Source organism: Xiphophorus couchianus, chromosome 9 (assembly GCF_001444195.1).
Source record: "Xiphophorus couchianus chromosome 9, X_couchianus-1.0, whole genome shotgun sequence".
NCBI lineage: Eukaryota > Metazoa > Chordata > Actinopteri > Cyprinodontiformes > Poeciliidae > Xiphophorus > Xiphophorus couchianus.
This window is the reverse complement of record NC_040236.1, coordinates 15,048,697-15,059,979: the sequence shown is the minus strand read 5'-3', so window position 1 is coordinate 15,059,979 and position 11,283 is coordinate 15,048,697. Positions and strand designations below refer to the sequence as shown.

Genomic DNA, 11,283 nt, shown 5'->3' with positions numbered 1-11,283 from the left:
AGCGGTTACACATATTAGTGCTGCAAAACAGTTTGAAACGAGTCTGAACATTTATTTATTCTGTTTTGTAAGCTCAACCTAAAACATGTTGTGGGTACTGTAGATTTTGGTTGCGGAAAACGTTTGACTCCAGTAAAGCTTTTTTCCATTAAAAAAAAAAAAAAAAAGATCAGTCTGGTGTAACACCGCCTCCTGTCAGCTCCCCTGCAGCTGCAGATGCCGGGGCTTCTCTCTCTCAGGAGTACACCTTTTTTTCAGCCTCTTAACTTTCATTCATTCTGACTGTAAACGATGACCTAGCAGGGGGAATAATCTTAACCTGGATGACTGATGGCTTTTGTTGATGTCGATTCTCAGAATTTTTCAGCAATGTAATTAGGGTATTTTATTTATTTTTTTCATTCTTGGTATAGTTTTTTGTACTTCGACTTGAGTTTCATGCTGTGGCTTCTTCGTACACCTGCATCTGCATAGCTCTCTTTGGAGTTCTGGGACGCTCACAGCATGTATAGGTTATGCGTTTTTGTCGCGGTTTGCTGCGCTTTTTCCTCTCGGAGCTCTGCTGCGCCTAAGTGCAGAAGTACAGTTCCAAAAGTCCCCGATCCGTCTCTACTTAAGAGCAGTGCAGAGGACGAGCTGCAAGAAGAAATGGAAGGTCAAGAGGACATAATATCTAAAGTAGGTGCATTATTAACTTGTTTTGTTTTGTTTTTTTCTCAATCTTCCATGCAAAATTTTAAATTGATCGCGGTGGGAAATTTTTTTTATCCATCCTCTTCTCTTTATAGCTGCTGGGTGATTATGACAAAGTGAAAGCCCTGTCGGAAGGCGCTGACTGTCGGTGTAAATGTGTTGTCAGACCCCTGAGCAGGAGCGCCTGTCGGCGGATCGAAGAGGGAAGCGCCACGGTTCAGGACTTCTACACCGTGGAGACAATCACATCTGGACCGGAGTGCAAGTGCGCCTGCATCGCGCCTCTGTCGGCGGTCAACCCCTGCGATGCAGAGTTCAGGCTGAAAAATCTCAGGGAAGCTGGAAAAGAAAATGTCAAGGTTCAGGATCTCACTCGAGCGCACCTTGTCCAAGCACAGCCCCCTCTTCAAATGTTCTCATTTTGTCTGCATAACTGCAAGCTGCAATGATTTGTATTTGTATTTTATGACAGTCAGGGAAAAAAAAAATGCTATTTTTCAATCTAAAAAGTGTGGCGTGCCTTTGTATTTAGAGCCCCTGAGTCACTATTTTGTTGATCCATATTTTTCTAACCATCTAAGACTGAAAATGTTTCCCTATCTTCCTGTCAAAATGTCTCGAGCTTTGCTTCAAGTCTTGCCACTGCTTCTCAATTAAATGTAGAAATGGACTTTGACTGGGCCATCCAGACACCTCTTCTTTAATAATCAGAGCCATTCCATTGTCATTCTGGCTTAGGATCATCCTGTTGGAAGGTGTACTTCAAGACTCTTTGTGCAACTCCTTCCAAGTTTTCTTCCGGTATTAAACTTGTTTTCTTTGTGCATTGGTTGCACTGGATTTAGTTACAGATAAAGGAGGTAAAGACAAATGCATGCCACACTTTTCAGAGTTTCGTCTGCAAAAAGTGTGAAAAAATCCTTAACAATTATAATTTCACATAATGTGAGCTCAAAGATTTGCCATTACTGTTGAGAGGCCTTGTTGCAAACCTTAATGCTACCTATTCATTTCCTGAGAGTCCTAGACCTCAAAGAATGAATAACATTCACAAAGGACCTCATAACTTCAGTAACCTAAGAGTGGATACATACTGTTTTATGAATGGCTACACTGTTTTGATGGAGATCCCTTGATCATTGCAGCTTTCCACCATCCTTGAGCTGCTGGAGGGTTCGTTCTATGGGATGGATCTACTGAAGCTGCACTCTCTGACAAACAAGCTCCTGCAACGAGTGGACCACATCGAGAAGATGCAGGTAAAGTGATGCCGAAATAAAATGCAAGTGAAAATAAACAAAACACCAACTCAAGGCCGCAAAGGTAGCTTTTGCGAATTTTAGATTTACTATAATTCATGCTATGACAGAGGTGCCCTTCATTTTTGTCATGTAGAAATTGACCAACTAATGTGTTGCTACTTTCATCAAGCAAAAATAAAAACCTCTGACTTGTTTTTTTTTTCTATTAAATTTAGCTCAAAGATGAAAATGCCAATAAAAATAACACAAAATGGTATGCATTGGATGTTTCTCTTCTGACATGGTCCAGATTAGAAAGAATAAAGCGAAATCTGTACAACAGCCTCTTCTGAGCATTCACACTAATGCTTCACTACAGTGATGACAAGTTTTTCCAGCTAAAATAGAGGAGGAGCAGCTGAGATTGTGCTCAAGTTATCATACTAAATATACAGTTGATCATAAATCATACCCGCCCTAACAGGTGCAGCAAAAACAAAAGCAGGCTTTGCACGGCAAGTCTGAAGAAAGGAATCCAGCTGCTAAAGCTGTGTTGCTACACACTGGATCAGTTTTAAGTCTTATAAACATCAGACATTAAATGTTAGTCAGGGACATCAACGTGACTGTATGAAAGGGCATAATTACAATCAGCCATCACATGTCTAATAAAAAATAGTTGCACAGTGGATGAAATGCCTGCAATAAAGAGTTAAAACATTTTCTGCTTTGTGTCGCTATTTTTACATTTTTGATTTAGCAGGTGATTTTTTTAATCATAATTTCTTCATTTGAGAATGAATGCAATCATGAAGACTTAAATATGTGTTTGTTTTCCTTCTTTTTTCAGACTCTCTTATCGATTATCAAACTAATTCTAATATCAAACTAAGATAGCACAGAGATAAGCTGAGTAAATGCAAAGAGCGGTTTTTATAGATTGATTTCATTTACTTAAAATGAAATCATTTACTTTTCATTTACTTTATTTTATTTTTTATTTTATTCTATTCTCTTTTGCTTTAGCTCCTTCTGCTGACTGGGGTGGGAGGAGTATGGGAGGATCGGGAGGGGCTCAGGGGGGAAAATGTTAAAAACTCAAGTCCTTCTCTGTATAGATACTTAATGTTGTATACTTTACAGTATTGATATTGTCAACATTGTTTTCACTGTATGTTTAATTTTTGAAGGATTTAATAAACATCAAAAATTGAGAAAAAAAAAAAACAAGTGACGAAGAAAGCTCTAGGTTATTATCCAACTTGAAAAAGTTACAAATTCATTTCTAAGGGTTTGGGTTTTCAGTGCACCGCAGTGACTCAATATCTATAAACAGAGAAAAACTGGGACAATGGTGAATCTTGATAGGTTGGTCAAGCACAATTACTCCAAAATTACAAGGCTTAGCTGTTACGTTAAGCCCTTAACTTAAATTAAAAAACTACCAGCTAAAAGCTATGTTTGTCAAAGAATAGCTTGGTGATGTTTCAAGACTGATTGGGGTTTGGATTCATATTAGCAGTTTAAGTAGAGAACTTTTGATGCTCAGGGACGATATAAAAAGTAATCTTACCTTCTGCACTATAGGCAGAAAAGTGCACAGTGAAACAGCCGGCAAAGATGCAAGTCGGAAAGCAGTTTGATCCAACTTCTCTTCTACTTTGATTAATTAACGTCTTGTTCTTAAATCTAAGTTACATGCTCTAAAACCTACATATACTGTATGTTCTGGTTCTTATCTCCCAGGCAGTGTCTCTGAACCACACTGTTGGCAAAGTGCAGCCTCAGGAGAATCCTCTTTTGAAGATGCAAGTAACTGAAAGGCCACCTGCTCCTTTTCCTCATCCGCATCAGGACAGAAGGAGAGCCGACGATGTCGGCGAGGCAGCAGCTTATCGGTACCCACAGGTGAGAGGCAAAGTTTGACACATTGATAAGGATTAACATAGTAACTGTGGTGTCATTGTAATGACTAAACTACTAGTAGTTCATTTGCATATAATTAGAGTAATTACATATAATTTCTGTGTAACATTATCAACAATCGTGTTAGACACTTCTTACCCTCAGACAGCCAATCCAGACTTTTTTCTCATGACTTTCCCTCCTTCTGTATTTCACTAACATGATCAGAACTAGAAACAAAATTATGTTTTCACTCTGCTTCTCCATTAATGTGTAACACTCTACAGCAGGAACTGAAACCATATACTTTCATTCATCCAGGACAATTTAAATTTCTATTAAGAGCTAAAGAAAAGTATTCTTATGAAACTTGCTCTTAATTTTAGGCCAATTTTCTTTTGCTTACTTAATCGAGTCAAATGTTTTAATTATAAAATGGTGACTTAAATGTTCCAGAAATAGCTAAAATTACTCATGAAATTTACAAACAGATGTTTGTCAGTGGTTTGAAAGGTTTTATTGTAGTAAAGCTGCATCATATGGTGGTTCAGCTGTAAAAGCTGCAATTGCACCTACAAACTGAAGCACTGCAGCATTTTAAAACTTTTTGCACTGTCCATTAAAAACCTGCATTTGTTTACTTTGTATCTGTGAACCTTTCATTAAAAACCCAAGTACCTCAAATGCAACAAGCTTTCAAATCTATAAGACAATTAAACTATCTGTTTAGATCAATGATTTCTTCATAAAATCACTGTTAGGCAAAACAAATGTGTAAAACAGTCACTGAGATCAATTAAATATTTAATAATCTCATTAAATATTTGTGTGAAGAAAAGCAAATCCCTGATCAGCAGCCTTCTCTGTGGTAGCTGATCCCTTCCAGCTTTTAGCTTTCATATAAAGTAAGGAGTCCAACCATCTGCACATCCTGGGCTCCACATGTTTTTTGGTTATGTGGATTAAAGAGAAATGAAATGGAAATTAGACATCATGTTCTAAATAATTGTATTTTTTTTAAAACTAGAATAAAGTGAACAACTACATTCTGGTAAACAAAATTTAAAGCAGACTCTAGCCAAGACTTTCTTATTGATTATGACTCATTGTTATGAGTCAGATTGCCTCTAAAACCATTAGTCATTGGCACAGTCCACCAAAAAATATATGTATTAGCATCACTTTTTCTAGTGTTTCTCTATTATCAACAGGAAAAACCTGAAGGGACGTTTACTGGGGAAAATCCACCGAGCCTGCAGCCTGACAGCTCTGGTCAGATCACTGAGGTGAAATCCCTCGACGCCATGGAGCCATTTGATCAGGCATTGAAGCCTGGATCAAATGGAATGATCATCAGGGGGATGACGTTTTATAAATCTGAGCCTGATCCTATGGAGCCAGACCACATGGTGGCGGATGACGGAGAGCCTGGGGAGAACTGTGCGTTTTAATTTTAAATATCAATTACCTTTAACTGGATACGTTTCGATTAAATCACTGGCAAAAGTTTGCACATTGATGGGTTACTTAGGATTAAAAAGAGGGCAAAGAAGAACATGCAGTACCTTAATAAAATCTTCATGCCCTATTAACTTGTCATGTGTTAAAGGTGGATTTTATGTGATACAGCAACAAAAAGTATTGAATAATTGTGAAGTTGGATGAGTTAGTATTTTGTAGAACCTCATTTTTATTTTTATTTAGGCCTATTTTAGGTTTTGTGGCACTGGTGAATTTTACTTGTTAGTAGTTTCATCACAAGTTCTCAATTGGATTTTGGTCATAAGTCTTTTGCAGCATCTAACAAGTTTCCTTCCAGGACATTTAGTACCATATACACAGCAACAGCATGCAGAAAAGCCTTTCTTCAGCATGATGCTGCCACCATCATGTTTCACCTTGACAATAATGTTTTTTGGAGGTGATGTGCAGTTTAGTTTTCACTACACACATAAACCAAAAAGGTCAGTTTAGTTTGACGTTATCATAGCATCTTCTGCCATGTTTCTCAATACCTAACGTAGCTTGGGTCAAACTGCTAACGAGACTCCATATGGTTTTTCTTCAACAACAGATTTAATTTTAATGGTGCTTTTTTTTGAATTCACAGTTAATTGTGATTCTGCATGCTGGTGAAGCAGTTTCACATTTTAATTCAGTTTGTAGTAGAAGGGACACATCTAAAAGTCGAAGGACTTTGGACCTCGAGGAAAGCAGTTTAAGACCACTGCTTTAGAGAGTTTATGTTGCACAATTGAGACAAATATGAATGTGCTTTCTTTAATGTAAAATTTTCCTGTCTTTAGTATTTGAATATCACGAGTTCAGCGGAGAAGGTCCGGTCAACTACTTTATTGAAGAGAATCTCCTTCTTCATCGAGCGCCTCGGCCCAGGATCCAAACTTGGTTGAGGTCATTCCGGCCGAAGACGATGGATCCTGCACACAATGCCAATAAAATGAGCCCACCTGTAAAACTAAAGGAAGCGAAGCCCATGTCAGAGACTCATAATGAAATTATCAGTGACAGAGGGAGCAAGTCCTTGGATGTGTCTGGAGAGGCATCCACAGTGAGAAGTGTTACAGCCAGAGCAACCGGTGCAACACAACTTTTACCGATCAAGACTACAGAATCTCAAACGGATCGGAGCGTCACGCCTTGGACAATTCCTAGCACAGTAGCCACAGGAGCTCCTTCAACTATCATTCCTGCAGAAACAACCAATCCAAATATAGTGATCACAACCCAACCCTCCCTCAGGGAAGACATTAAGGACAGCGGGCAACCTTTAACCAAAGGATATTATCCCATCACAGAGATGGAAACCACTAGCTTTGAGTTCAAAGATCAAACAAAGACGACTTCTGGTCTGAACGCTATAGCAGAGACTCAAACAACTGTCCCTGTATTTGCCACATCTAATACCCCTCCATCTTCACCTCCTGTTCATCCTGCATTATATCCCACCTCAACACAGACTGATGCTTCAACCCTGTATGTGAAAACTGCCCCCCCTCAGTCCTCAGAGTCCTATTCACCTGGTGACAATGCTCCGCCCACCATCACAGCTGTACCCACCTTCCCCAAAGTCACCACTACTCCAGAACAGGCTGCCCCAATCAAGAGAGAATACAAATTTAACTGGGAAGAAGAAGAAGACGTGATGGCAGATGACCTTGAGGCACAGGAACCAATGAAAAGCCAAAAGGAGTCATCTACAAGCAAAGCTGGTAAATAATGATCTTTTATCATTATGATTTAATGATAAAAGATCATCATACACCTGTAATGTGTAATGTTCAGGCACGTTACACACCTGTAATGTGTACTGTTCAGGCACATTACACACCTGTAATTACACACCTGTAATGTGCCTGAACAGTAAAAACACCAGTGTCTACTAGGACTTAGCCAGCAAAACAAAATGTGCTGTGTATTTATATTTATCCACATTAGAAGCACTAACTCAGCCTAATGTTTCTCATTTGGAGAAAAACAAATGGAAATTTCCTTCAGAAAATTCCAAAACTCAGCTAAGCTCTGTTTGCTTATGGGAACCTTTGTCTAATTCATGTTGTTAAAACCAAAAACTCCTAATTATTTTCAGACTTCTTGGCATGGTCTAGGTTGAGTATTAACTGGCCCTAAAGTTCTCACGTTTACCCTGTCTCTGGGTGCTTTTCACAGGGGAGTGTAAAGACACTTTGGCAAGTATCGCTGAGCCAGTTACTCACAACAACTATGGCAGACCCGAGGGAGCTTGGATGAAGGATCCCAAGTCCAATGATGACAAAATCTATGTGACAAACTTCCATTACGGGAATAATCTCCTGGAGTTCCACAATCTGGAGGTTTTCAAAAAAGGTAAGAGCCACCGGTTTCGCAATAACTGTATTCTCTTGTTTTCCTTCAATGGGTGTCAGTGGCTATAAAAAGTCAGTACACCTCATTTAAAATACTATCTTTTTGTGGTGTAGAAAATGAGACCACAATAAATCTGTTTATATCCTTCACTATGTTTAATTTGACCGATAGCCCTTTACAACTTGATTGAAAAACAAAAATAAAAGGGGTGAGTAGGTAGAGTAAGAAATTAATAAAATAACACGATTGCACAATTGTACACATCCATTTATAATCGGCAACATGGCTGCATTCAGAAATAATCCCCACATTAAAACTCACATTAAATAACGTTCCACCTCCCAATTTGTGTCTCCGGTTAACCCAGAAAAAAATGTAGACATCGTGCCCTAATCTAACAATAGAACAGGTGAGCAACAAAATCTTTGGGACTCCACCATACCATAGTGAGAGCTATTATCAAAAAAAAGCACGGAACAGTTGCGCACCTTTGCAGGAATGACTGGCCTTTCAAAATGACTCCAAGAACTAATTAAAGACTCATAAAGGGGGCTTGCAAAAAATCCAAAACAACATCCAAAGCACTGTAGGCACAACTTGGCTTATTTAATTATCAGAATTTAGAACTAAGAAGAGCATGGGAAAAATGACTTCAAGAGGAAAAAAAAAAAATTACACCAAGAAGACGACAAAAGCCTGTCTCGCATTTGTCAAAAATCATCTGGACTTTTGGGAAAGTACTATGTCATCTGAGGACAGAAATTTTGAACTTTTTTGTAGATGTATATTCTGTTAAAGCTGATATAACAAAAAGTAACCTCATACATTTCAACACAGTGGTGGAAGTGTGATGGGCTTGTGCTGCTGTACAACCAAGACAACTTGTTGCAGTTGATGTAATCAAGATTTTGACTACCAGAAAATGCTGAAGCTGAATGTCCAGATTTTCCCGTGAGACCTTAAGCTCAAGTGCATTTGGATTATGCACTTGCAAAGTCCAAACACCCTAGGCACACCAGCAAGCCCTCTAAAAATGAATAGGACTTTGGAGTGACCTTGTCAAAGAGCAGACTTTGAATTGCGGTGACGTGACCTTAAACTGACCATTAAATCTCGAAAACAATCCAAAGTCGCTGATATTAAACAATTATCTAAAGGAGTGTGACTCAAATGTTCTCCACAGAGACTTGAAAAGGTTATTTCCAGTTTTTGCTAACATTTGAAGGCAGTTGTCAAAGAACTGGACGTCCTTCCAAGACATTTTGACAACAGGTCCAGAGCAACATCAAATGATTTATGCTATTTTTTAGCAAGAACTGACAGTGTAGTACAACAAGCTCCTCTATTCTTTATATTGTGGTCAATGACGTGTTGATACAGACTCCTTTTCTCTTGAAGAAAAACATATTAACCCAATTAAATTAAGCAAAAGTTGTAAAATGAGCCCTAATAAGTCCAAGTTTAACTTATTTGATTTTAATTCCCAAAGGCAAGTTTGGTGCAATATCGACACCGCACATTACCAAAACAACACTGTTGCTACCCTTTTAAGTGAGTCTAGGTGGGCACAGAGTGTAACACAAATTGCAAGTTAAATGTGAAGCCAACAACTAAAAGAAGTCACATCTCAATTATTTATTTTCCACTGGCCCCGAGTCTTACAAACACAAGGGAAGTGAAAAATTCAGACTTTCCAAGGCCAAAACAATACAGAAAAGTGCACTCCTTCCATCTTGAAAACAAAATCACTCTTGTCTGAACAAAAATAAAAACTACATTTCCTAAGCTCTTATGGAGTCCACTGATTAGGAGGAAGTGCTTCCAGATGTGACAGTAGCCTGCAAACAAACAAAGGAGCAAAGGCAGTCCTCTATTGTGAGGACCCCTAGAAGTCAGTGGACATAACAAACACCATGCAAACACAAGGGAAGTATGATGGTGGCAGCATCATGCTTTATGACTGGTTCTCTTCAGCTGGAACTGGTGGAGATAATCATCAACACTTTCAAATAGCAATCAGTGCTGGAGCAAAATCCTCATAATCTAAATCTGATTGAAATGATTTTCTCTCTTAAACATCGACTTGTAAAGGTTATAGGCAACATTAAAGCAGGATAAAGTACTGAGATTACTTACTTACTTAATAATTGGTTTCATTATTTCATACCATAAAACCCTGATATTCTAACATGAGTGGGTTGACTTTTAATGTCCACTGTCTTTTTCAATGAAACCATTATCCCAGGCCGTTTCACCAACTCCTACAAGCTCCCCTACAACTGGATCGGCACAGGCCATGTGGTCTATGGCGGGGCCTTCTACTACAACCGCGCCTTCTCCCGGGACATCATCAAGTACGACCTGCGACTTCGCTATGTGGCTGCCTGGACTATGCTGCACGATGCCGTGTTTGAGGAGTCTTCATCGCCATGGGAATGGCGCAGCCACTCATCCATCAACTTTGCCGTGGACGAGAACGGCCTGTGGATCATCTACCCTGCGCTGGATGACGAAGGCTTCTTACAGGAAGTGGTCATCCTGAGTCGTCTGAACCCCACGGACCTCAGCATGCAGAGCGAGACCACCTGGAGGACCGGGCTTAGGAGGAACAATTTTGGGAATTGCTTTGTCGTGTGTGGCGTCTTGTATGCTGTGGACAGCTACAACAAAAGGGACGCCAACCTGGAGTATGCCTTCGATACGCACACAAACACTCAGATGACTCCCAGAATGCCCTTCATCAACAACTACACGTACACCACACAGATCGACTATAACCCGAAGGAAGGCGTTTTGTACGCTTGGGACAATAGGCACCAGGTCACATACAACATTAAGTTTGCTTATGTCGATCCTTAACAGTCCTTTGATTCCTCATTTCTGAATCGACTGTAGATCAGTCCACACTGGCTTCAGAACTGAGCCAAATGTACATATATACTTAGTGTTTACATTGTTCATATTAAAGTTTACATTTTATAAAAATAAAATAAGTTCGCCTTCAATCATTGTATCACGATTCATTGCATTATGCCTTTTGTTAAAAGGTTGATACCTCTTGAACATTTTCCACAGTTCCTCAGGTGGAAACCCCTGAGAAGTGCACGGTTATGAAATAGAAGGAACATAAAACATGGATGTCACTTTTTTAATTTTTACTAATAGAGGTCTGAATGGTGTATTCAACCTCCATGAGTCATTGTTTTGCAGAACCACCTTAGCTGCAGTAACAGCTGAAAATCTTTTGCCATATGGCTTTACACATTTGTGCCTAAGATTAGATGGAGAGCGTCTTAGACTGCTGAAGGAAAACAAAATCTCTACCCCTGCTGCCACCAGCGTGCCTTATTGTAGGGGCAATACATTCAGCATGATGTTAGTGTTTACCCCACAGTGTTTTGCAATTAAGTGTAAAATGGTAACACTTTATTTGACGGGTTGTGAATAAGACTGTCATGACACTGTCATAAACATGACATAACACCTGTCATGAACATGAGTAAGTCTTCATAAATATTTATGACTGCTGTCATAAAGTGTCATTCGGTAAATCATGACACTTTTAATACAAAGTTGACAT

The 11,283-nt window shown here is 39.2% G+C and overlaps 1 protein-coding gene across 1 annotated transcript; it reads left to right on the top strand.

The window, feature by feature from the left end:
• The first annotated feature begins 176 nt into the window (after positions 1–176).
• Positions 177–10,708, top strand: olfml2ba (olfactomedin-like 2Ba). The gene is made up of 8 exons (XM_028026619.1): positions 177–678; positions 789–1,052; positions 1,839–1,952; positions 3,681–3,842; positions 5,051–5,279; positions 6,146–7,069; positions 7,527–7,703; positions 9,949–10,708. Exons 1-8 carry the CDS (start codon positions 505–507, stop codon positions 10,560–10,562), a joined length of 2,658 nt encoding a protein of 885 aa, XP_027882420.1. The 5' UTR covers positions 177–504; the 3' UTR covers positions 10,563–10,708.
• Positions 10,709–11,283: the final 575 nt, after the last annotated feature.